At 39.0% G+C, this 27,500-nt stretch overlaps 2 protein-coding genes across 3 annotated transcripts in view; one reads left to right on the top strand and one right to left on the bottom strand.

The window, feature by feature from the left end:
* LOC107580320 (protein Wnt-5b) overlaps window positions 1-27,500 on the bottom strand; it is a 79,215-nt gene that overhangs the window by 21,281 nt on the left and 30,434 nt on the right. The window lies entirely within an intron of this gene.
* On the top strand, window positions 5,178-7,409 carry LOC107580311 (F-box/LRR-repeat protein 14-like). The gene has a single exon (XM_016266036.1). It carries the CDS (start codon window positions 5,639-5,641, stop codon window positions 6,839-6,841), a length of 1,203 nt encoding a protein of 400 aa, XP_016121522.1. The 5' UTR covers window positions 5,178-5,638; the 3' UTR covers window positions 6,842-7,409.

Raw genomic sequence — 27,500 nt, 5'->3', positions numbered from 1 at the left:
TCACAGAGTAAAAAAAACCCACCTACTTCAACTCAAAAACTTAGGTTCAGTTGCTTTTATGTATTGTCAAATTGGCTGTACAAGCAATTCCAACTTAATTATATTAATTATTATATTAAACTGATTTTAAAATTATATTAAACTGATTTTTAACTTTAAAAATTATTTGATGAGTTAGAGTAATGGGAAAAAATATGTTGCCATGATTTCTTAATCTTTCTTTTCCAAGTGAAAAAGATAACACTGTACTTGCTTTAAGCCTTTATGTATAATGAATTCATATTATTCACATTATGAAAGGTATTCGTAATGTACACTGGCATTATACATTTTCATAAATAACTAACCAAAGTTAAAATGCATTATAATGTTTGTAGATTCATCTGAAATTGGTCATGTGTTTGAATACAATTTACTATCTAAAGGTGTAAATATGAATAGATAAATCTTATCATGTATTAATTATCTATGAGATCCTAAAATGCAATATAAATTGAATTATAAGGCATAATAATGACTTAATTAAATAATGCATTATATAAAGGCTTCAAGTGTTACCAAAATATATTGTATTAAATTTCCCTGTAAAATAAATTGCATAAAATGAAAATAAAAGGGCTTATGTATGATCTACAGTTCAGTAAAATAATCTGGATGATTTATAGGCCTAAATAATTCCGCAAAGCACATTTTCACAGACTTCCCAAAGGCTGAAAACAGTCTTTGTTGATAAAACAGGCCTCTAATAGCTCATGACCTCAGCGCTGAAGCTTGCATTAACAGTAACCTCTCCTTGTGGGTGCGGGACCTATAACATCTCCTAGCACTGGGTCTCAAAGGTCCCTGATGCTAAGGGCTTTACTCTTTGGGTGGCTGATGTGTGTATATTCTGCCCTTAAGTCACACAGTTGTTTGAAGAACACTTTTCAATGCGTTCCTAGTTCCTCCCTCTCTCCAGGCCTGGACATGCAGCAGACTAATTCAGTCATCTCTCTGTCTGTTTTGCTCTCTCTCTCTGTCTATCTGTTTTGTCTCATGAAGGTCCCAGGTGGGCAATGTGACCATTGTGCAGCCAAACGACCTGTTATTGTCGGTCATGCTATGAGAGAGAGTCTGACTTTGGTGTTTTTTTGTATGTGTTCTGAACGCACTGCTTTCTGCCCTGTCAGTGTCGCTCCTCTTCAGCACATTAGTCCGGGCTGTTCCCTACGACTGCTTTGATGGTGAGCGCCGCAGGGCTCCGATCTCTGTTTCAGGTTGTAATTACTCTCTGGAGGGGCCTCACCTGGCTGTGGGCTCCAGGCATACAGAGAGAAAGAGAGAGAGAAAGAAAAGGAAAGAAGGTGAAGCTATGAAAAAACAGAAGATGATAAAGAAAAGGTGAGGGAAAGAGGGTGAAACTTAAAAAATACAGTGTGGCCAAGAGTCTGAGAAAAAGTAAAATATAATTAAAAATCGATTTATGTATGTATGTCTCTGTGTATAAACATGTCTCTTTTAACCACCACCAATGCTGCATTTATTTGATAAAATATACACGATATACAAAGAACTGTTTTTTTTATGTCAATATATGTTTTTAATATATATTTTAAAATGTAATTTATTCCTGTGATGGGAATGCTGAATTTTTAGGTTTTTAGATTACATATTTAGATTAAAAATTATTATTAAAAATAATATAAAGAACAAAAAAACATAAAATAATATTTTTTATTAATGATTAAATTATATTAATATATTATATATTTTTATTAATATATTCTACATTATTATTCAATTATATAATACAATATTTTATTAATATATTGTATGTATTTATAGCATATATTATTTTTAGATTTTATATTAGTTTAGATTAATAACTATTAGATTATTCTTAAATTGTAATTAACATTCTACTATTTTTACGTCACTGAAATTCACATTTTTCATGACTATTGGTATAATATGTAAATAAAAATATTGCATTTTAAAATTATACAAGAACACAGAAGCAGACGGTTGGACTCATGCATTATAATAATATATCATACATTTTATGTGTGTGTATGTGTGTGTGTCTATATATATATATATACACACATACAAATCATTTTTAGATTTTATATTATATCCCAATTAAAAGAACCAAAGACTTAAACTACTTCAGTCTGTGTGCAGTGAATTTATTTAATACACGAGTTTCACAATTTGAGTTGAATTACTGAAACAAATGAACTTTTCCATGACATTCTAATTTATTCAGATGCACCTGTATTTAGATTATTGTTAGGTTGAAATGAATGTTAATTTTACTATTTGATTTGTCATTGTTAGAATTGGTAATTGAAAATGTTAGATTGTTATAATTTGTAATTAAAATGTTTGCAATTGAAAATGCTACATTTTCAAATTAGAAAAGAATGTAGAAGCATTTTCACTAGCAGTCTCCGACTTTTGGAATGTATATATAAACCAATACAGTTTTATATCTATGAAAAATGCAAACAACACTATCACTTGCCTTCTACATCGCACTACATATTGCTGCATTTCTGTATCAAAGATTCACCCTCTGATTGACAAACTTTGCAGCAGAAAGCAAACACCTCAGTCCATCAGGCTGTCTATAGAAGAAAAGTGCACGAATATGACACATACAGAGCAAAGAATTCAAATGTTATGGGAAAATAAAGGACTTTTTAAAGGACTCATTTTGTAGCAGAAGTAGTATTACCATTACAATGCATTATGCAGGGAGAGTATTACATCATCGCCTGTTCTTTACACAGACACCGAGAGCATCGGCTTCCTGGTGTTTCCCCTGTAGTACCCCAATGGGGTTGCAGCTCCTAGGGAGATTCGACCTGATTTGAATAGAGTAACGTAGCTTCCCTTGCCGTAGAAGAAACTGTTGTCTGATTTCATGAAAAGCCCATTCAGCTAGCTGGATGTATGCGAGCAATTGTGCAAGTTACATCCGCCAAAATCTCTCCTCAAACTGCCACCGCTTGCAAAACAAAAAAGCAGATTGGAGTCATACACGATTCCGTGAAGGAGCTGAGCGAGAGAGAGAGAAACTACAAAGTAGCCTAAAATCTATTCATGAGGTGTCAGCTTTCAACAGCATGTTGACACATGCCTACGTCTCCTAGGAAACGGTTGCCCCAAGCGCAGTTATCAGCGCAGTTCTGTGGCATGCAATTATCCAATTATCTCCCTCCCCTGAATCAGCACATCAAATCACATGACAGATCTTTTTTTTCTTATTTTCTTTTTTTTGCAAGGTCCTACAACACCTTCTCATTTGCATGTAGCACTTGTCCTTCCAGTTCTCACTGTTTCTCAGCTTCATTTTCACTTTCCTTCGCCGCAATCTTTTGTTTCTCTTCCCCTTTAGATCAGAACATCCTTATATGCTTTCTGTTTCACCATCTATTTTGCTTTCACTTGGTGCAATTTAGCTAGAATGATCATAAACTGTTAAATAAATAGCGCCGTCACTCTGCGGCGAGTGCATCTTTTTTAATTGTTAGCTTTCACCTGCTTTCTAAATCAATCCCCTCCCTTTCCTTTCTCACTCGTCCCCTCCTCCCTCTTTCTCTGCTTATTTCCAGGAGCAGCTTGAGTCCTGCTTTTGGCTCTGCAGGCCTGCTTTGAGAGTCTCTGACTCACAGCAGTGCAGTTCTGGAGCAGCCCTCCTCTCTGGCGGTGAGGAGCCAGTGAGAGAGGCCGCTGTCACAGACCTCTCGCCCCCTTACATGCTGGGCATCGGGGCTCAGCGCGCATTCAGAGCCCTTCATCTGTCCACCATACAAGCCCAGGATCTGTCTGTCAGAGAGAGTGCATGAATTCAACTTGACGTCAGCATGAAATGGCGTCCACAGCGTGTTTTTCTTCCAGTAACAGCACATATTTCAGAGTTAAAGATGATGTTTGATGAGAAAAAGATGAAATGGTTTTGTTGAAATAAAGTGCATTTATAAGTAAAACACAGTAAGAACATGGAATGGGATCCATTTTAATTTTATGTGAACTTTCAGGACTGTGAGCTACTTCAGAAATAATGCTGGATAGAGTTTTGTGCTTTACACAATTATAACCTGAAACAGTGAGAACGGAAGGAGCGGGAAGAAAAAAAAAGTGACATTTATTGAAGAGAGAGAGAGAGACACATGTGGTGAGGTTGAGAGAAGGTTCGAGACAGACAGAGAGCCGGAGTGGGGAGGGTTGGACTTGTGCTGTCAGTTGTGCTGTGCTGCATTTTCTTTTGTAAACACAAACGTGTGTGTGCTGCTTTTCTTCCTTCTTTCTGCTACACTCCAGCACCTTCTGCAAATGCTCCCGTCATATCAGCTAACAATGCCAAAGAGCCCTCAGAGGGGGGCCTGAGGCCCAAAGACGGGGAAATATGCAAAAGGTGGAATAAAAACGACCTTACGTAAGACTGACGGGGCAAAAAGGCTAACTGTTACTGCCAGTTTCACAGAGCTTAACATTGTATGCCTTTTTGTTAGGGTTATAATGAGAAAGAAGTGAACGAAAGAGTGACTATATTATAATAGGTAAAAATCGTGACAGGAATAGAACAATTTTCACAGCTTGTAAGGAATTTAGAAATGGCAAGATCAATGCAAAATTTTATTTACATTTGTAACTAAAGCCATGTTAAATATAGGAAAATATAGAATTTGTAATATTTAAAATGCTCACAATGAGCCCTTTCTATTGTTCGTTTTATACACACAAATGTTTTTTTATCTACACACTGAGAGAAAATTGTCAGGTTAACAAGTGACTTCACTCCAATAATAAATAAAATTGAAATAACAACAGAAAAAAAATACCAGCATCTGACACGGAAGCTTAAGGGTTAAGGGTAAAGTGAACTGAATTGTAAGAAGTTGGTTTCCAGGGGAACTATTCTCACTGTTCCAGCTGAGTTGGGTTAAACCACTTTGCTTTCAAAAAGGGGGGCGACAAACACCCACAACACGTATTTATTTCATAACAGTTTAGAGCAAAACAGAACAAGGACTGGGACAGTAACTAAAAACATGTGCGGTCCTGCTTTATAAGATTCAGACTGTTCTTAAACTATTTGCGCGGGTTTAACGGGTTTAAATATGCTCGTCTCCCCCGCAGCCGCTCTGTGCTGGCGGCCCTGCCAAGTCAGTTTGAAAAGATCAGACAAAGGCAGCAGGAAGCCCCTCGGCTTGGCAATGAGTGCGAGCGGAGCTCAAACGCGAAACGAAACCTCAATCTTTTATCTGATAGCGGACTGAATTTATTTTCTCCCGAGGTTTGTGGCAGTTTTAGACATCTTTTGAAAATGTACGACCGTCTGGATCCCCGGGTCGAGCGAAGACTATTATCAAAGCGCCAAACGGGCAGCAGCGCTGCCTGACCGCCCGTTCGCTGTCGATCTGAATCGGATCAAGCGTCTTTTGGGGGGTATTTTTGCATTTGAATCCTTCCCACACCACTGAAAGGATCACTCGGGACGGAGAGTTGTCGATTTACACAGTTAAATGTAAAAAGAAAAGCTTGGGGAGCTTTCTAAAAGCCTTCTTTTCCTCCTGAGGGGACTACCAGCCGCGACGGTGACCGTTGGTGGGGGTTTGCCGCCGTTTGTTTTCTTGAGCGCGTGTGGAAGATGGAGACGCACATCTCGTGCCTCTTCCCGGAGATTTTAGCCATGATTTTCAGCTACTTGGACGTGAGGGACAAAGGCAGAGTGGCACAAGTGTGCACGGCGTGGAGGGACGCGTCCTACCACAAGTCCGTGTGGAGAGGGGTGGAAGCGAAGCTGCATCTGAGGCGGGCGAACCCGTCCCTGTTCCCCAGCCTCCAGGCGAGAGGCATCAGGCGCGTACAGATCCTCAGCCTGCGGCGCAGCCTCAGCTACGTGATCCAGGGGATGCCCAACATCGAGAGCTTGAATCTGAGCGGCTGCTATAACTTAACGGATAACGGCCTGGGGCACGCGTTCGTGCAGGAGATCCCTTCCCTGAGGGTGCTCAATCTGAGCCTTTGCAAGCAGATCACGGACTCCAGTTTGGGCAGAATAGCGCAGTATCTGAAAAACTTGGAGGTGCTGGAACTGGGCGGCTGCAGTAATATCACGAACACGGGCTTGTTGCTAATCGCGTGGGGTTTGCACAGACTCAAAAGTCTTAATCTGAGGAGCTGCCGGCATGTGTCGGATGTGGGCATAGGGCACTTGGCCGGCATGACCCGGAGCGCGGCGGAGGGCTGTCTCAGTCTGGAATACCTGACCTTGCAGGATTGCCAGAAGTTGACGGACTTGTCCCTCAAGCACATTTCGAAAGGCCTGACCAAGCTCAAAGTGCTCAACCTGAGTTTCTGCGGGGGCATCTCGGACGCTGGCATGATCCACCTCTCTCACATGACTAGCCTGTGGAGCCTTAATCTGCGTTCGTGCGACAACATCAGCGACACGGGCATCATGCACCTCGCCATGGGCACGTTGAGACTCTCTGGACTCGACGTGTCGTTTTGCGACAAGATAGGCGACCAGAGCCTGGCTTATATCGCGCAGGGCCTGTACCAGCTCAAGTCGCTGTCGCTGTGCTCGTGCCACATCAGTGACGATGGCATCAACAGGATGGTGCGCCAAATGCACGAGCTGAGGACGCTGAACATCGGCCAGTGCGTGCGGATTACAGACAAAGGACTGGAGCTGATCGCAGACCACTTGACGCATCTGACCGGCATCGATCTGTATGGATGTACGAAAATCACTAAGAGGGGACTGGAGAGGATCACGCAGCTCCCCTGCCTTAAAGTTTTGAACCTGGGCCTTTGGCAGATGACTGAAAGTGAGAAAGTGAGGTGAAACTTGGGGGGTTTTGGAAGGAAGGAGGGAGGGAGGGAAGGAGGATGGGAGGGGGATGGGTGAATTTCAATAGAGCAAAGTACATAAAAAGAGGCTTAAAATGCTGAATGTGATACATGTGTCAGTTATTGCTATTAACACACAAAAAAAGTTTTTTTCTTAACAAATCGCAATATTAAACCTCCACGAGTCTCGCGATATTTTGGCTACCTCGTTAGATGTATTATATTGTTATTCTTGAGAAGAATGAGAATTTGTGCCTAGAAAAACAATCCCCTCCCCCTTTATCTCGTCTTTGGCTTAAGGAAAGCAAAAAGACTGAAAGAAAGGATGGATTCAGACTACCTTTTTTATTTCCCTTCCTTCAGATAGCCATCAAAAGGCGTTTCAAAACAACTCTATGGGTAGTTGACATCAAATTTCAAGCAGTTTTTTGCAAGTGTCCTGTGATGTGACAGTTCACCTTAAAATGTTTTAATTCTTCAGTTCATCTGTAATTATTAAACAATGCCGTTTTGTGATCTTAAATTAATTGAGTCTACATGCAATATCTGTACTTAAAAAAAAATAAATGAAGTAGTGTTTTAAAATGAGAAAGAAATAGTGACCAGTCCCAAGTCACACATTTTCCCTCATACATTGTATAAATGACAAGACTAAAATCTTCAAAAGTTAATGGACATGCTATATGTCAACTACCCTTATGCAAAGACAGACAGAAATACTGGGTTTGTACACTTAAGCTTTTATATTTCCAATCTCTTTTAGTTTTTGCTCAATTTTACAGGCCTGAAAGCCTTTAATTCCTGCTTTGAATAAGAGGTTCCCTCTGCTGATGTATTTATGCTTATGTAAGCAGATATTAATTAATGGCTGTTATTCAGAGCGTTGTACTTCAAATTGAAGTGAATTTTGTCCCTAAAAAAGAAAAAAACCCTGTTTGCAATTCACTGACACCTTGTTTGCCTCTACACAGGCCACATCGTGTTATAAAACAATCTTCTCTGTTTTAAATACAATAATATTAAATTTTACATATAAAAGACACGGTCGAAATGAAGGTAACATGCAAAATGCATGTCAGGCCAATATATATGTACCATGATGTATCGACCTGCAACATGTATTGAGTCCTGCTGAGAAGCTACTGTGTTCTAATGTACTGTAAATGTATTTGTAAAAAGAATCCCAAATTAAAATGTTTTATATTCTTACAGTAAAAACATTAAAGTTGATATTTATATAAATGAAAGGGCCACTCTGAATTTCGTTATGGGGAAATATTTTTGTGGGTTGTGATTTTTGCTATAATTCATGCATTCAGTTTGGTTTTGTGCCCTTTTGATGCTAAATGTCATAATGTTTAGACAGTATCACAGACAATGTTGCTTTAATAAGGTTAGGAGTTTATTTGGTCGATTTCCAATGTAGTGGATTTAAGAAATGAATATTTTAGAGGACAACGGAAGTGATATTTGTGTGTTAAGAGCATGCATGTTTGTTACATTATTTATGAAGTGCAACAAAATGGATGCTTCCTTTAATTGCGCTAGTTAAGAGTGTTAAAACAGTAATGCTGCTTTTTACAATTTAAGTCATCCAGTCCAATAATATACATACTGTTAAAGCATCTGATATCAATTTAGTGACTATAACAGTGGATATATTTCACCCACTAAAATATTATAAATCCTGTTCTCAACATTTGCCATTGTTTCCCTAAGTTAAGAAGCCAGGTTTTATTTTTCCTTCTCCTTGCTCAGTCACGCATACCAGATCTGAGAGACTGGGTTTGCCCCCCCCTAGAAAAAAAAACAAAAACGCAGTCCACCCCCTTTCCTCAAACAGACACTTTTAAACATTCCTCACCATCATTCAAAGCATTTAAGCTTTAGTCTTTGCTCCCCTACACCGTCCAGAAGGGTGGAGGATTTAAACGGGGCTCTGAGCGCTTAAAGAGAGCGAGTGAGAGAGAATTTAAGCCCTTCTGAAGGTTACCGCCACCTCTTTTTACTAACTTTGCTGAGTTCATAGATTTTATTTTCTTTCCCTGGAGCTACAGTTTTTGTTGCATTTTTACAACTGGAGATGTTTTGTCAGATGTTCAGATATGTTGCTCACAAAGATCTTCTTTAAAGTTATAAAAACCACACTATTTTATGATTTTGCTGAACCGAGCAAGCAGAGCAGAAGAACAGAGAAACGATTACACCAGTGAGAAATCTCACACCACCTTTTTAAAAATAAAAATACCGCTCGGTTTTACTGCTGGGAATTTTAACAAAGCAGTCAGAACATTAGCAGCGACCTGTATAGCTCTCCCTTGCAGCACCTGTGGCTGAAAGTGTCTGTGGGTTACAGTGAGACGCTTTGAAGTTTCAGAACGTTCCAGAAAGGTGGGGTTGGGGGTTATTTTGCTCCTGTCTGAAGTTCCAGGCATTTTAGTTGGCTCATGTGATTTGCACAGACAGCCTAAATCAAGCACAGATCAAAACAAAATCTAATCATCTGATAAAATTCACTTATTTGTTTGATTTGAAAACCACAACGTAAGTCTGATATGTTTGCAGTAAGGGTTAGAGGAAAGGTGGCTGAAAGCCGTGCCTGCCACATTGCTGGAAAATGGACAGGAATTTGTGAGTCACTGTTTGACTTTGCTCTGTAAAAAAAAAAAAAAAAAGTATGCGGTGCAAAAACACTGTCTGACATGAGACCGGCACCGTCTAGCAAACATGGCACATGAGAGATGCTTTAGGTTTGTTTCTCTGTGTGTAGCACTGGTGTTTATTCATTCAGAACAACAGCATAAGGCCAAAAGCAAAGGGCATGTGAGCGAAGAGAACAATCTGTTGCTTCATTCTGCACGGGACCAAATTCTTCAGATTGAAACTTCTCTCTGTGTATGAATTGAGCAACAGGAAACTTTTTCACTGCAGGAAAAATAATTTAAAAGAAGTTCCTGGTTCAGTACAAGTTTAGCTCAATCAACAGCAGTTTTTGTCAATGTTATTACCACTAAAATAATTTAAACTGGTCCCTTGTTTTCTTTCTTTCTAAAGCAAAAACCAGATTTTTGACTGTGTTTGTGACTCGTGGCGCACTGAGGGATTTAGGTTTGAAAAGAGTGGAATTAACTCTGAAAAGGCGTATGATGGCTAACTGTCTCACATGGCTGTCAGGTTTTAGTCATATCTCTCATTAGAACTAATTCACAGTGGTCTTTTCACACTGCGGACTGGATGACGGCCATATGGCATTTTTACAAGCACACAACTGGTTTACAGCACAAACTATACGTCAAGTGCTTTTTTTTGAAGCAGCCAGATGAAAAGGTAGGTAAAGGCATGTAGATTTGTGTGTGTGTGTGTGTGTGTGTGTGTGTGTGAGTATCGTCTAGGTTTGCTATGGTTTGTTGCTGCCAGCTCTCCCCCGGTGAGGTTGTGACAGAGTTTGACTGGTGTCATGTGACCTTGCTGGAAGTGTGAGTACAGAGGGGCCGGAGCCAGGAGACCCAATCTGTCGCCCTCACCCCACCCTTCACACACATGCAGAGACAGAAACAAATTTGCAAAAATGTCCCTTATAGTTTAGGCGCAAAATCCACAGACGCTGTCCAAATTCTAGGCAAAATTTTGGAAAATGAACAATGTGTTATGTCTTGTTAGGGAGTGTTTGGCGGCTCTATCCTCTCAGACACACGCACACACAAACTCAGTATCTTAGACTCTATTTTTCTCTTTTCTCTAAAAAAAATAGGAATCAGGCTTGTGTTGCGCCAGTTTTCCCCTTTGTTCTGATTGTATTAGGTGACGGGTCCACATGTTCTGGATCGTATCTGCTTTCATATGCAGTGAAATGCAGCTCTCCGGCAGCACTCTGGAGGCAGGAGGTCTGTGCATGAAAGAAACTTGAGCGCGAGACTGAAAACCACACCACACAACAAAAAACGATATGGGGGAAAAAAGACAACCAGTGATTGGAAGCTTTGTTTCTTATAAACCGCCCATTTTAGCATGAATCCTTGACCTCAAACTGTCAGGCACACCTTTTACAGTCAAGAATATAAATTCTGACTGAACAGCTGCTATAAAATGAAATAAAAAATGCATTAAAAATAAAAATAATTTTTCATTCATATTTATGCATTAAAAATGCATTAGAATACATGCTGTGCATGTATTTTAGCTAAAACAGGAAGATATGCTTGGGAAACAGGAAGGTAACAGGGAAGAGATGATTGTGAACATACAAAATTGTGTAAGAAAATGGTTTATTTCTTAGCCTCCATGTTTTTCTGTGGCTTGGTTTTATAATTGAAAAGGTAAGCTGATAGACGAGTACATGTGTGTGTGTCCGGGCTCCAGGCCGACTGCACAGGAGGAGATTTGTTGTTACTCAGAGTTTGGGTGGTAGAGAGGGCGTAAGTGTTGTGTGTGGTGCCCGAATCCACTCAAAAAGGGAAGCAATGGAAAGAGAGAGAGGGAGTGAGCACTAAAAGGAAGAAAGTGGATGAGAGATGGATAGCTACTACTGTAGCTAAAACCTCTTCACAGAAATACAGCAGCCTCTGGTCGTCACATCTGTCGAGACCCCACACAGCCAACTGAGCTGCTCCCCACAGGAGGATATATTTTTAAACCGCCGTGGCATTTCGAATTATCTAAGAGGTTCATCCATAATGTTTTGGTTAGGTAGACAAGTTTTCAAGCACTTCATATACAAAAAACACTGTAGGTCCAATGGGTTTATAAATCCAGAGGAATTTGTAGCTTGCCAGACGTAAACCACACCACACAACAAAAAACGATATGGGGGAAAAAAGACAACCAGTGATTGGAAGCTTTGTTTCTTATAAACCGCCCATTTTAGCATGAATCCTTGACCTCAAACTGTCAGGCACACCTTTTACAGTCAAGAATATAAATTCTGACTGAACAGCTGCTATAAAATGAAATAAAAAATGCATTAAAAATAAAAATAATTTTTCATTCATATTTATGCATTAAAAATGCATTAGAATACATGCTGTGCATGTATTTTAGCTAAAACAGGAAGATATGCTTGGGAAACAGGAAGGTAACAGGGAAGAGATGATTGTGAACATACAAAATTGTGTAAGAAAATGGTTTATTTCTTAGCCTCCATGTTTTTCTGTGGCTTGGTTTTATAATTGAAAAGGTAAGCTGATAGACGAGTACATGTGTGTGTGTCCGGGCTCCAGGCCGACTGCACAGGAGGAGATTTGTTGTTACTCAGAGTTTGGGTGGTAGAGAGGGCGTAAGTGTTGTGTGTGGTGCCCGAATCCACTCAAAAAGGGAAGCAATGGAAAGAGAGAGAGGGAGTGAGCACTAAAAGGAAGAAAGTGGATGAGAGATGGATAGCTACTACTGTAGCTAAAACCTCTTCACAGAAATACAGCAGCCTCTGGTCGTCACATCTGTCGAGACCCCACACAGCCAACTGAGCTGCTCCCCACAGGAGGATATATTTTTAAACCGCCGTGGCATTTCGAATTATCTAAGAGGTTCATCCATAATGTTTTGGTTAGGTAGACAAGTTTTCAAGCACTTCATATACAAAAAACACTGTAGGTCCAATGGGTTTATAAATCCAGAGGAATTTGTAGCTTGCCAGACGTTTTTTTTTTTTTTCAGAGTGAAGTTATAGATCAAAGTTATTGGTTGAAATGGAATAAAGATGTATCCTGAGCAAGGTATTAAAAAAACTTTGTGTTGCCAAGAAAAGCAGAAAATCCAACATGGCACAACAGCCATTACAAGAAAACTGACTTTAGTGCCATACCGCAGATTGATGACATGTATCATGTGAATGACAGAAACAAACTGCATTTGTGGCATATAAAAGAATGAATGGGATCTTTATATGAATGATACAAATATTAAAGGATCTCTCATACCAAAAATGAAAATTCTGTCATGATCGCTTCGCTCACTTCAAAAATACACCATAAATGTAGTCCAAACTACTACTTCTAATGCCATACTATCAGAATGTAATTATTATGAACTGAAAATTCAACATGAGGGGTAGTAAATGACGAAATTGTCATTTTTGTGTCAACTATTTCTTTCAAAATGATGCTCAAACTCCATGTCTGTTATGATGCCAGACTTTGTAGAATATTCAGCTTTTGAAAGAACGGATGAGTGAAAATAGCCACATGTTCAAAGTGGAACATGTTGAACAGCAATAGAATTGTGCCTCTATTTTCTCCCTCTCGGGCCTTGGTATTGCGTGGCTCAGTCAGAGATGTAGAAAAGGCAGTGTTACACAACAGGAAGTGAAGCATGTCTCGGGAGCGTTAAAGACAAATAGACCGGTTTGATCAAGTTTAGTGCCGGGCTCTCTTGAGCCCACCTCTCAATACCGGCTCAAGTGCACAAATACAGGAGAGCGCAGGGGGAGAAGGAACACTTATAGCTTCATACTGCCTGATTGAACTCTTCGTTTTTAGTTTTTTCCTCATTTAAATGCCAGAGGAAAATGGCTGCTTCTTGAACATCTTGAAAATATGCTAGTCTGAATTAATGGAATGTAAATTCTCTAAGTTACTATTAAAAGTAATTTCTCATTATTCCTAGAACCTGAGCACAAAAACAGCAGTAAAACTGCTACTAAAATGGACAGCAGACTTCTAATAGTGGTAGAAGTATAACTAAAAACAGGATGCAATATAGATGAGTGAATCATATTAAGATCCTGCTTTGGCAGTAAGCTGCTTATTAACGCACCCGCACCCACAGGGCTACATGCACCAGGCCCACTAGCTTAAAGAGTACGTTTAAACTGTAGCGTCAGCAAAAAGGTAGCTACCATTGTTTCAGCTTTTCAAAAGAACATATAAAGTGGACTGCTGACAGGAAGTGGCTGCAGTTGCTAAAGGTGGGTATGCACAGAAATACAAATAATGTGTTCAAATGGTTTTGCTCTTAAAGGGACGGTTTACCCCAAATATAAAATTTTTAGGTGCACTATTACTTTAAGAGCTGACTACTAGAACTTTTTTGACTGAAGGTAACTTTCCTCCTCACAGCTGAAGACTCAAGACAAGACACTCACCGTATGAAGTCCTGTACAATGACAAAGCAAAATTACTGTACTTCAGGATGATTGTTATGAGAGGCTTAAATTAGAAAAGAGAGCAGGGTGAAGCGGTACTTCTGTTCCTAAAATAAATGCTTTACAAGATGATTGCATTGCTTTTGGCCATTTGGGCCGAGCTAAAAAGCTGTGGGCGATGCAGGAATATGAACACAAACATACCAGGCAGCACCGAGCCCATTTTTCATCTAATTTCCTCTTTTTCTCTGTTCTTCCTTTTTCCAGACGAAGCCTTCTCACTCTCTGATGGCCATCCATCACGTTTCTCTCAGCCCACTGTAAATGCCATGCTCTCTCTCTCTCTCTCTCTCTCTTTGAGATTTAGAGGCTCTGAGTGTGACATGGAGAGGCTCAGCTTGTGTCTGCCTCAAGGCAGTGGTCTGACTCAGCCAGGGAAATTTATAAAGTGTCTGACGTTATCACCATGCGGTATGCAGAGCATTCGTTCTCCCCCTTCTCTCTCTCTCTCTCTCTCCTCGTTGAAGCATGTCTCGGGAGCGTTAAAGACAAATAGACCGGTTTGATCAAGTTTAGTGCCGGGCTCTCTTGAGCCCACCTCTCAATACCGGCTCAAGTGCACAAATACAGGAGAGCGCAGGGGGAGAAGGAACACTTATAGCTTCATACTGCCTGATTGAACTCTTCGTTTTTAGTTTTTTCCTCATTTAAATGCCAGAGGAAAATGGCTGCTTCTTGAACATCTTGAAAATATGCTAGTCTGAATTAATGGAATGTAAATTCTCTAAGTTACTATTAAAAGTAATTTCTCATTATTCCTAGAACCTGAGCACAAAAACAGCAGTAAAACTGCTACTAAAATGGACAGCAGACTTCTAATAGTGGTAGAAGTATAACTAAAAACAGGATGCAATATAGATGAGTGAATCATATTAAGATCCTGCTTTGGCAGTAAGCTGCTTATTAACGCACCCGCACCCACAGGGCTACATGCACCAGGCCCACTAGCTTAAAGAGTACGTTTAAACTGTAGCGTCAGCAAAAAGGTAGCTACCATTGTTTCAGCTTTTCAAAAGAACATATAAAGTGGACTGCTGACAGGAAGTGGCTGCAGTTGCTAAAGGTGGGTATGCACAGAAATACAAATAATGTGTTCAAATGGTTTTGCTCTTAAAGGGACGGTTTACCCCAAATATAAAATTTTTAGGTGCACTATTACTTTAAGAGCTGACTACTAGAACTTTTTTGACTGAAGGTAACTTTCCTCCTCACAGCTGAAGACTCAAGACAAGACACTCACCGTATGAAGTCCTGTACAATGACAAAGCAAAATTACTGTACTTCAGGATGATTGTTATGAGAGGCTTAAATTAGAAAAGAGAGCAGGGTGAAGCGGTACTTCTGTTCCTAAAATAAATGCTTTACAAGATGATTGCATTGCTTTTGGCCATTTGGGCCGAGCTAAAAAGCTGTGGGCGATGCAGGAATATGAACACAAACATACCAGGCAACACCGAGCCCATTTTTCATCTCATTTCCTCTTTTTCTCTGTTCTTCCTTTTTCCAGACGAAGCCTTCTCACTCTCTGATGGCCATCCATCACGTTTCTCTCAGCCCACTGTAAATGCCATGCTCTCTCTCTCTCTCTCTCTCTCTCTCTCTTTGAGATTTAGAGGCTCTGAGTGTGACATGGAGAGGCTCAGCTTGTGTCTGCCTCAAGGCAGTGGTCTGACTCAGCCAGGGAAATTTATAAAGTGTCTGACGTTATCACCATGCGGTATGCAGAGCATTCGTTCTCCCCCTTCTCTCTCTCTCTCTCTCTCCTCGTTCTCTATCTCACCAAATCTTCAACCGTTTTACATTTCTGACATCTCTGCCCTGTTCTCTAACATTATTCTTCACGTTTCTTGCATTCTCCATGTACTTTTCAATATTTTAAGGGGTACTTCGGCATTTATTCACCCCCATTTTCTTCTGTAGGAAACAAAAGGAGAGATTTAGAAAATTGCATGTAAAAGAAAATCCAGAACAATGAAATCAAATGGGCAAGGATGCGGTCAAGCTCCGAAATGAAAAAAAGCTAAATGTTTTCGCAAGCAGTGCCATAAAAGAACCATTTTGGCTTCCCAAAGAACCTTTCAGTGAACAGTTCTTAATCTTTTTCTTAGTGTGAAGAACATTTTAATAATCTGAACCTTTCTCCACTATAAAGAACCTTTTGTGCAATGGAAAGGTTCCATGGATGTTAAAAGTTCTTCATAGAACCATAAAAATGCCAATAAAGAACCTTTAATGGTTAAAGAGTATTCATCTTCTTCATACAACAGCTTTATTTGAGGCAAATACAAAAATCAAAGTTGTTCTTTACTTAAAATCATCCACTGCTACATATGCAAATGGCCAAAATGCAATTGGTCAAGAAAGAGGCCCATCATACTTAATGACATCAAACCTGACATGAAAGTTTATTGTCTCTTCATGCATTCTCTATTCTTTTCCAACACACACAACTTTCATGAAACACATGTACCTGCATATATCTGCTCATAAAACCCACATATCTGCCACGCTAACGTCCTGTTTGCTGTGCATCGACTATACTTTTTCCATCTGTTCTTCCTCCCCCCTTCCTGTTTCCCTCTCTCTCTGCACTGAGGCTGAATGCTGGGAAACTGGATAGTGTTTTACTTTTGTGCTGCCACTTCTCTCACTCTCTTTTTTTTGCTTTGTCACTCAACGCGACATGTCCTGTCACATGGTTCATTCACTCCGACAGACACAGGGCCGGAGAGTGCTGCCTCTCTCTCCTCCACATTTCAATCTCCCTTTCTCATTCTCCCCTTTTCTCCCTCTCATTTCAGCCCAGGGTCTATTCTGAGGCAGGAATTGGAAACTCAGTCTTGTGCTGATGTTTATCAGCCCATTCCAGGCCCTGCATTGCATTTCTAACTGAGAGTGTATCAGAGCCCCTGATTTTAGATAGATATGATTAATGTTGTTACATACTCCATGGCATTACGTGGGAAGGCGAGAGGGGGATATATACACAGCCAATGATTTTCTGGATAATCTTCTTGTTTTGCTCCACAAGAGATCTCCGTGTCAGAGTGGCTAAATAGAAAACAACACAAGTTTGCAAAAATGCACAGTCATATTTAGAAATGTATATGTGCGTTTGGATTGATGGAGCCTGTGAAGTCAGAGAGGGACTCTGGAGGAAAAAAAGAGGGGGAAAAGGATGCTCTGGAGTGACCCTATTAGGGAACTAATGTTAATACATTTCAGCAACATCCACCCGTTCGTGTTACTACTGTGATGACACAAGACTTCAATTAAACCCAGGCCAGGTGGGGAATTCACACACCGGCCCCTCAACATCAAGCTGCTTTGATTTCTCTTCCTACCATAGATATGAGCTGCTACAGCTGAAGCAAAATACTTCAACATCGGACCATTTAAACAATTTTAAAAACATGACATAAAAAGGACTTTCTTAAGAAATGTCCCTGGTCTTATTGTGCACGATTCATTATAAAGAAAATCGCTGTTTTTGGATATTAATCAAAGCTTTTTTTGCCATCAAGTTCCATTTGGTTTCACGTCCTATAACACTCAGAAATATGCAGTGTTATTTTTGTATTATTTAAATACTATTATAGTATTTAATATTTTGAATTATCATTCATTAAATATTTTCAGTTTCATTTTAGTTTAACTTTTAGTAATTTTGTTGTTTTTGTCATTTTTTAATTTAACATCATATTTTGTATACATGTTGTTTTATATTTAAAAAATGTATAGTTTGCTTAAATTAATTAAAATTTTAGTAAACTGAAAAATTTGGAGTAGAAAAAATTCACTCAGAAATTCCTAGTAAATTTCACAAACAATTACAAAGAAATGTCAAGTAACACATTGAAATTGAATTAGAGAAACTAAAATAGTAGGCTATTTTCTTGTAAAATGTACTCCAATAATCTTCAAAAAAATATTTTTACAGTGTTCTTAAGCTTATTTTATTTTATTTAGTTGCCAGGGATTTCTATTATTTTTGTTTAAGTTAATACAGTTAAGTTTAGTTAAGTTTAAGCTTATCAAATATTCATATTTTACTTTTAATCTAGCTTTCAATTAATGAAAACGCTTTAGTTTTAGATAACAATAACAACACTGGAAATACTGTATGTCACATCATGACAATAATTCGGGGTATGAGTGCAATTTCATGTATGAACCTACAAAACACAAAGAGTTTCTCCATAAATGTAACGTAACAGTCTCTCCTGCTGTCCTGTTCTCCTTGTACCTCTTTTCTTCATCTCTGCCTCTCTAAAACTCTCTCAGGATTAGAGCTGACATGATTGCAGATTTTGTTGCAGATGTGTTTTGTTTATGAGCGTTAAGTGATTCTGAAAAAGGCCTTGCCACTTCACTGCTCCCCATTTCTGACTCCTGCAATATTCTTCCCGCTGATGCGTTTTAGAGTCTTTTGGAGAGACAGACAGGGATTTTCAGACAGAGCAGAATTTTTAATAAGTGGAAATCTACTGCACCAGGATGAGGAAATATATATATATATATTCATATTCACATATTCACATCTGCAATATATATATATATATATATATATATCACGGGTTGAGAAAAAATAAAATGGGATGAACCCCAGCGTGTTTGGCTTTAATTCAAAGCATACAGGCGGCAGAAGACCCTGTGCTTCCCCCCCCTCAAATCATCTTATCCATATTTAAAGGATAAGACCTGAGTGCAATAAGTGAAAGCAGCTTTGCATACGAGATCACAGCCAATTAAACTGACAGTTTCTCATTCAAAGAGGCAAGGGGGGAGTCAAGTCAGGAATTTCTCAAAAGTTGCTTCAGACAAAAGAAGAAAAAAATGGCTCTCGTATCCTAATATACGACCAGTCCGGAATACCAGAAGAGAGAAAAGAGGGCTAGAGAAACAGAAACAGAATAAAATAAGGACGGAGAACTAAGAAAAGAAAGCAAACAATGCTGGTAGTTTTTTTCTAGTTTCAAGCCTGGTCTTTCCGAAAACCTAGTGAACTGCATCACTGCCTACATAGGCAGCACCCTAACTGATTTTAACACAGTATATAGGCAACATCTTTGTATGCATGACAAATATTGGGCAAAATAAATAATATATAAATAGCTTATATACAGTACTTTAAAAATGAGAATTGTTGCTCAATGTTGTTCAGAATTGTTATTTTAAGTTAATTCACCATTAAAATAGCTTAGTCTATAAAGACATTATATATACACACACACACACACATCATGAATACATATGTATAACTAGAAATAAATACAATTTGAATAAATAAATAGGCCTAAATATTTATATATATCTCATGAATTCTAGGAAGGATATATGAAGCCTTTCATGCCTATTTTTGGCCAGAAATATATTTGATTTGGAACAGGGCAAATGACTCCGGACATTATTTCAGTTTTTAAAAGGCTCTGCACAAATCATTTTGAATCTTTTCCTTTGGCCACGAGGGAAAAAGCCAGAATCCAATTTTGAATATTTTTATGATAACTATGCCTACCAAACTAGAACGAAAATACAAACCTCATGATCCCCACAGTAGACAATTAAATTCTCCAACTTCGTATCACTAAAAAGAAACCGGCTCTCCAAGAACAGCTCATGACCGATAAGGTCATTCTGAACAATGGTGCATATTTAGAGAGACACAACTGAAAGAAAATAGGAGGAAAGAAGACTAAATAAATGAAATAACAATCTTGTGACTGTCAGGCAATGGAGGCGTGCCAGCAGCAGAGGAGGAGGCTCAGAGGAGAGAGAGATAGATGGAGAGAGAGAGAGACAGTGAGGGGGTGGAGCTCGCGAGCAAGACATAGAAAGAGAAAGAGAGTGAGCCAGGGGAAGAAGAATTGTGAAGGAGGAAAGAGAACAAACTGATAGATATTGAGAGAAGAGAACAAAGGACAAGAGTGTGAGCCTTTTAGTCATCGAGAAAAATAAAAAAAAGCATGCATGTCAGAAAAGTGCGATCGCTGAAAGGCAGAGAGAGAAAAAGTGAGGAGAATGACAATACAGACAGGAACACAATCCAAAAAAAAAAAAAAACGACAGGGCAGATTGCTGGAGATGTACACTCTTCTTTTGAGAGTTTGTACGAGTGTGGGTGTTTCTTCCATTACGAGTACATTTCTGTCATGGTTGATTTTTATTAAAACAGATTTCAGCTTTTTCTTTTTGTTATATGAAGGTCACATTCATGGGAACTTTTTAAAATTAATTTTTGGTTCTTTTCAAATGCATTTTATGAATGATTGGTTTAACCTTTGCCTCGGACCCAGACTTTCAATCATAACTGTATGCATTTTATGTGTAGATTGATTCGTTTAACTCTTGCCTCAATCTTAGTAAAAAAAAAAAAAAACCAACAAAAAAAAAATGATAATCTAAACAAAGAGTGAAATAATCATAATCATACCACTTCAATACTTATTACAATGACAGCTTCTTTCTTTCTTTCTTTTAAGATTTCAGCTTGTTCTTTTTGTTATATGAAGGTCACATTCATGGAAACCTTTTAGAACGCCTTCTTTTATTTATTTTTATCTTTTTTCAAATGCATTTTATGTATAGAATGATTTGTTTAACCATTGCCTCAGACACAGACTTTCAATCTTAAATTTTGAAAATGTATTGTAATATAAATATATATAATAAAAAGCATGATAATTTAAAAAAAGAAAAAGAAAAGAAATAATCATTTTTTATTAAAATGTTTTTTTTAAAAGACGACTTCCAAAAATGGTAATTTCTACAACCACCACATATTTTGCCCCTAATCAAGTTTTTCCAAAGGTAAGTATACTCGGTTACAAAGAAGATAAATTCAACCATTTTGCTCCAAAAATGGTAAAATGTTATTTTCACCACATAATGTTGTCAAATACAACACATAATTTGAGTTGTGCTGTAACCATGTACAAATATTTCAGAAAAATGACAGAATTCTCCTGTGATGCCTGTTTCTGTCGCCACTGACAAATTAATTAAACTAGTGAGAGTGTGAAAAGCACGTTTTAGGACAGTTTATTTTCTGAAAGTCTCCAGGGCCAAATGTGCCTAAAGTTGAAGAAGCACTTGTGTGTGTGAGAGAGAGAGAGAATAAGAGGGAGGGGCGAGAGATTGAGAGAGTTTGTGTGAGGTAGAGAGTGTGATGGTGATAGAGCTTTCAGTTCTTTGTGTGTGTGTGTGTGTGCTGGTCAATACTCAGCAGTATAGCAGCTCTCAGCCGCCCAGCATGAAAAATCCCATCATTCTCTGCATACCGCACAAATTCCAGCTCGGCTTTCACCTCCTCGCCCCACTCCTCCACCCCTTCCCTCTCTCCCTCTCTCCCTCTCTCTCTCCCACCACCACCTCCTCTCGGTCTGCCCTTACAGACGGAGACTGGCCTCTCTCAATCCCAGGGCCTCTTGTCTTCTCTTAGCCTCACCTTTGACTGCAGACCCGCTGCTCAGCTCTAATGTCACTAATGCCATAACAATATAACCACAATAAAAACCTGTGTGCTGGCTGCCGTGCTTCATAAAATCAAAAAAAGAAATCAATACAATCTCAGTACAAACCTAAACAACAGTTCCCAGAAGAACTCTTTGAGCCTCAAACTGTGCTCAAAGTCTCCAAAGAAATTAGCTATACTATCCACACTAATTATATAACTCTATACTGTATGTCAACAACATTTTTAATTTCTCCCAAGGAATTTAAGGTGAAAATGTACAGACATACTAGAGAACTCGAGAAGGGATGGTTCACCCCAAAATAAAATCTCTGTTATCATTTACTCACCCTTCATCAGAATAGCATCGCTTTAGTCAACATATCCTAGCTTTTTACAGAAAATATTCAGATGTAACCCCCCTTTGTAATCGTAACATTTTCATAAGTAACTGTAATTTATTTAACAATTGTTTTCTCAGTAACTGTAAAGGATTACCGTTACATTTATTTTGCAATTAAATTATGTATTCCCCAATACTGCTGGTTAGGAATGACAAGTAGGCGAGTAAATTATTTTCTTTTTGGGTGGGTTATCCTTTTAAGTTTCTTTTTTCCCTCCTGGTGAATAATTATTTACTTTGCTACATGCTGGTTTTCACCTACTCTGCAAAGAAAAGAACCATTAATGTGAGAACATTCATTATGCATCACCGTTCACTGCACATCATAATATCACTATAATCAAATTGGCTTACAGTACAGTCCTTATATAATCCATGTGCAGTTGACACATCATCAAGGATATTCACAGAGTCACTTTACACCATATTGAGACAGGAATTATACTATTCTAATCATTATCATAGTCTTATTTTATATCTTATTTTTGCATATGGTCTCATCCTGGGTGACTTGAAAAGCCCTGGTGCTTCAGCCTTGATAAAACTTGCATAAAAGCATGAAAGACTCTTTCATGTTTCTGACCGCATTACGCAGCGCTTTGGACCTGATGAAATACAGAAAATGTCAGTCTCGTTGAGTTCATTATGACCTGACTTTGAAAATAAGACTCTTGACTTTGGTTTGGACGGCAACTGCTGTACAGCAAGACAGAGAAAGTGTGTTGTTGTTTTTTTCAAATGGATATACAGTGGACTCCAAATGAGTATTTTCCATTATTTTTTGTTACAAAAAAAAAAAACAGTGAAAGTGCGTCTCTTTGAATTTATTAAAAGTAATATTTAAAAGCATAACAATTAAAGACAATAAAATGAAATAAAATATTTAACTTAATTTTTACAAACTGAAAGTGCTTCTGTTTTTATTACAAATTTAAATGCATAACATTTAAAATAATATTTAATTTAACAATTTGTTTAAAATGGAAAATGCTTCTATTTTGATTTTTTATTACTAATAATATTTAAAAGCATAATTAAAAACAATAAAATAAAAATTTAAGTTTTACAAATTTAAAGTGATTCTATTTTTAAATGCATTAAATTAAAATAATTCATATTCAATAATTCACAATTTATAATTCAATAGTTCTTAGTTTTTTAAAGATTGAAAATGCTTTTATTTTATGCAAATAATATTTAAAACCATAACAAAAAAAAATCAAAAGAAAAATCTATTTGCTTTGCATATAATACATAAGAGCATAATTCAAAATAAAATAAAATATTATTTTTCAAATGTAATTTTTTTTCTAGATTTAATTTAACCATTAATTTAGACTTAACTCCAACTTAACAATTAACTCTACATAATGTGGTCTCAAGCTTCTGGACCCCATTGTATTTAAGGACATGAAATTCGTTGCAATTTCTCCAGATATTACACACAAATAATGTCCTCATCTTCTTTTAAATCTAGCATTCTGCAGTGGATTGAGAGTGAATACTCTCTGAGAAGAGGAAGAGAGGGGAGCTGAGGGGAAGAGAAGAGAGCTCTTGTTTTGCCTCTTTCTCTCTCAGGGCCTCCCAAGATGCCACTCAGGGAGAAGCTATTAATCATTGACAGGCCCCCGTGGCTGTGTGTGTGTGTGTGTGTGTGTGCAGGGCCGTATGGACTCAGCACAGGCAGGACATTGAGAGTAGATGTCTAAAGCCAGGCTGCACATAGAAACATTAGCAGCATTCTCCACGCCCACTGTGAAGCCCTCTCTAAGACCTGGGAGTCTGTCCCTACAGCAGGTGAAAAAACTCCCCACTGCCCCACAAAGAGAGAGAGAGAGCGAGAGAAAGCACAACGGTGGCATGCATACATACACACACACATACACAAACACACAGCTGAAAACTGATCTCCCACAGGATATGCGTACAGCCCTGGCTGCTGCCTCTCTCACAGACTGCCAACAATGTTAAACCCAGGAGAGAGTATGTGTGAGAGAAAAAAAGAGACGGGGAGAGAGAATAATACACAGGGTGAGGGGGGAAAACAACTAGAAGAAGAGAACGAGGGCAGGAAAAGGCCAAAAGAGAAAACGAGTGGGTGTCTTTGGGGACAAAAAGAAGAAGAAAAAAAACTGTTAAACCCAGGAGAGAGTATGTGTGAGAGAAAAAAAGAGACGGGGAGAGAGAATAATACACAGGGTGAGGGGGAAAACAACTAGAAGAAGAGAACGAGGGCAGGAAAAGGCCAAAAGAGAAAACGAGTGGGTGTCTTTGGGGACAAAAAGAAGAAGAAAAAAAACACAATGGAAACAGAAGATGGAGAGAGTGTGGAAAAGAAAATGCGAGGAACAGACAGAGGCGGGCAGTTAGCATGAAAACTGGTCTTGGAGTAATGTAGCTTTAATCTGGTATTTCCTTTTCGCAGAGCGAGGGATATTTCTGAGGAAGGGTGGGAGAGTAACATACACTCGACGCTGTCTCCTGGCCTCGAGACCAGCTGCGAGGTTGCTCTGCCCTGGTTGCTCACTGGGCCTTAACAAGAGCCGCCTCAGGCCTGTGTTAGCAAACACACACACACACACACACACACACACACACAGAGAGAGAGAGACAGACAGACAGAAGAAAGTAGGAATACAGTCACTCCGTCTGACCCGACACCCCATAAATACATAGTGACATAGTCCAGGTGGACCTAACACTCATAAACACATACACAACCATTGTACAGCACTATAATGTAAACCAACAGACCTTAGAGTAGAAACAATAGGCAAAACAAATGAAAATAAAATCATTGTCTGAATCGAATTTGGTGGAGAAATTAAAGTAATTACACAAGGCTTATTTAGGACTAGCTGATTTTAAAAATAGTCTATAATGCATTCATTTGATCAAAACTGAGAATGAAATTCTGCTGGATTACAAACATCTGAAATGAGCATCTGTTCAAAATTGTTTTCCAATGATAAGCTGCTAGTAAGACGATTAATAATAAGCAGTAGGTTATGCGTTTCATTCAAATCTGTGCATAATGCACAAACTACCCTAGAAGAATTGATTGGATCCTATGCTTGAATACAGTGCTGGAGAGTATACTTCTAACTTGACTACATTTTCCAGTGATAGTGTGACAGTAGTTAAGCTGTTTACACGAAAAAGATGATTTTTAAATTATTTTTTTTAGATCTTTTAATAGTGTTCACGTTATGTTCATGTTAATGTTTTAGTTTTTCTAAATGTCAAAGCTGAATTTTCAGCATCATTACTCCAGTCTTCAGTGTCACATGATCCTTCAGAAATCATTCTAATATGCTGATTTGCTGTTTACGAAACATTTCTCATTACTATCAATGTTTAAAACAGTTACTGCTTTTCTGTGGAAACTGTGATGCATTTGATTGATGAATAGAAACAACTTATTTGAAACAGCAAACTTTTATAACATTATAAATGTCAATTTAATGCATCCTTTATGAATAAAAGCATTAATTTAAGCATAAAAACCTTACTGACCCCAAACATTTGAAGAGTGGATAGGTAAGTACATTTTCAAAAATCTTCCCAAACTCAGTTTAAATCAAGCTTGCTCACACAAGTGAACATGTGCACATGTGTTTCCTTGCTTTTTATTGTAAGCGCAGCTGAAATCTGCATGCATACAACTGTGCTTCCTACAGCTGTTCGGCTGTTTTCGGCCCCTCTGGCGGAGGCGGCGCTTACATGCACAACAAACAAGGGGAGGAGCTGTAACGAGTCCAGACACCACCCATACTATTACTCCAGGTGAAGATATCAGAAAAGTGTGCAGGGTTAGAGATAAAACGACTATGTACTTCATCCTTTGCATTTCTTTTTACACCTCTGCATCTGTCACAAATCCTCTCTCTCTCTCACTCTCTTACTCTCCAGGGCTTGCTGCACTGGTGCAGTGTGGCTGTGAGCGGTGCCTTACATCCTGTTTGAAACAGGGTGCTGCACCGTCTCAGGGGATTATCATGGCATAGTGGAACAACATAAAAGATGCTGGCTAATAAAACAGTACAGCACAGAGAGAGAGAGAGAGAGAGAGGGAGAAACGGGGGGAGAAACAAAAAGAAAAGCTTGTTCAATATGGATCATACTGTCTTCCACCCTCCCCCTTTATCCGTCTCCATCGCTCTCCGTGGTCCATCACCTGCCGCGGTTGGTCCTGAGGCAGCAGGCAGGCAGGCGGGCAGCCGGCCAGACAGGGAAAGGCACGGCTGGTCTGGTCTGCGCTGGGCCGGGCTGGGCTCAGACCATGTCCCTGGCCTTCTGAGGCAGGGAGCCGCTGGCTAGAGCCGCTTTCATCCTCCCAGCAGAATTAATCACCAAAGCCTTCAAGCTGCCATCCAGCAGAGGAGACTGTCAGCCAAAAGGGGTTCTGGCACCAGCCCAGGCTTCTATCCCTGCAGGGGCCTTCTATCAGATCAAAGACTGCCACCATCATGTCCCCCCTCCCCACACACCTCTTTTTTGTTGATGTGGCAGAGGGGATGTAGATGATTCTGGAGATTTTATGAGGAAAAGATAGCTAGCTTGATGAGAACGTAGATACGTGTAATTAGATTCTGAATGTCTAATGAGGGATGTGCGGTTCCTTTCAGGGCTCGAGGAAGATGCTGAGCACCTGCTTGAAGCGAAAAATCACTCCATCCACTAGCACCTCAGCCAAGACACATCCCCATGACAACCACGAGCCAATGAAACGGCTGCCACACAGGTCACACAAGCCTCCCACAGCACTGGACAATACGTCTGAGAGGAAATGCTCTCACCCTCGTCTGAGAGATATACAGCTCTGCTCATCAGGTTGTGAAAAATGGTCTGTGTGCTGTTGTGTCCGCCAAATGCCATAGTTACTGGAGTTGATGCAACTATGAAATCATAGTAAAATAAAATGCAATTGCATTCAAAATTGCCTTTATGAGATCAGAAGTGTATTGTAGCAATAATTAATTAACAAAGCCAAATTCAAAACAATCACTCTGATAAGTTAAGCAAATGACAACTTCTAATTAGGGATGCACAATATATCTGTATCATATCGGTTATCTGCTAATAGATTTCTTTCAAATTTATCTATTGCCATACGGGATATTTATGGAAGCCTATTTTCGCCACCATATAAAAAATAAAAAAGCAGATTGTGACTTTTTATCTCACAATTGTGCTTTTTCCCCCGAATCTCACAATTCGGACGAAAAATAAAGTCAAATTGCGAGATATGAACTCAGAATTTTGATCTTTTTCCATCCATCCATCTATCTATCTATCTATCTATCTATCTATCTATCTATCTATCTATCTATCTATCTATCCATCTATCCATCTATCCATCTATCCATCTATCCATCTATCTATCTATCTATCCATCTATCATCTCTCTCTCTCTTTCACTCAGGGCAGCCTGAGGAATCATTTGCTTCTCTCCTCTCTTCCCTCGGGGACAGCAGGGTTTTAATTGATTAGCGGCTGGCACAAGACCAGATAAACATGCAGATTTGGCATCCTGGCTAGGGACTGTTGCTCATCCACCTTAAGCGCGCGCGCACGCACGCACACACACACGCACGCACACACACACACACACACAAACACGCCACACACACCACACACACACACACACACACACACACACA

The sequence above is a fragment of the Sinocyclocheilus grahami genome, unplaced genomic scaffold, assembly GCF_001515645.1.
Source record: "Sinocyclocheilus grahami isolate Dianchi unplaced genomic scaffold, SAMN03320097.WGS_v1.1 scaffold33.1, whole genome shotgun sequence".
Classification (NCBI taxonomy): domain Eukaryota; kingdom Metazoa; phylum Chordata; class Actinopteri; order Cypriniformes; family Cyprinidae; genus Sinocyclocheilus; species Sinocyclocheilus grahami.
The sequence above is the reverse complement of the archived record's forward strand: the minus strand, read 5'-3'. Positions and strand labels throughout refer to the sequence as shown.

Coding starts and splice junctions, on each gene's coding strand:
- LOC107580311 (XM_016266036.1), top strand. CDS start 5,639: ATGGAGACGCACATCTCGTGCCTCTTCCCGGAGATTTTAGCCATGATT.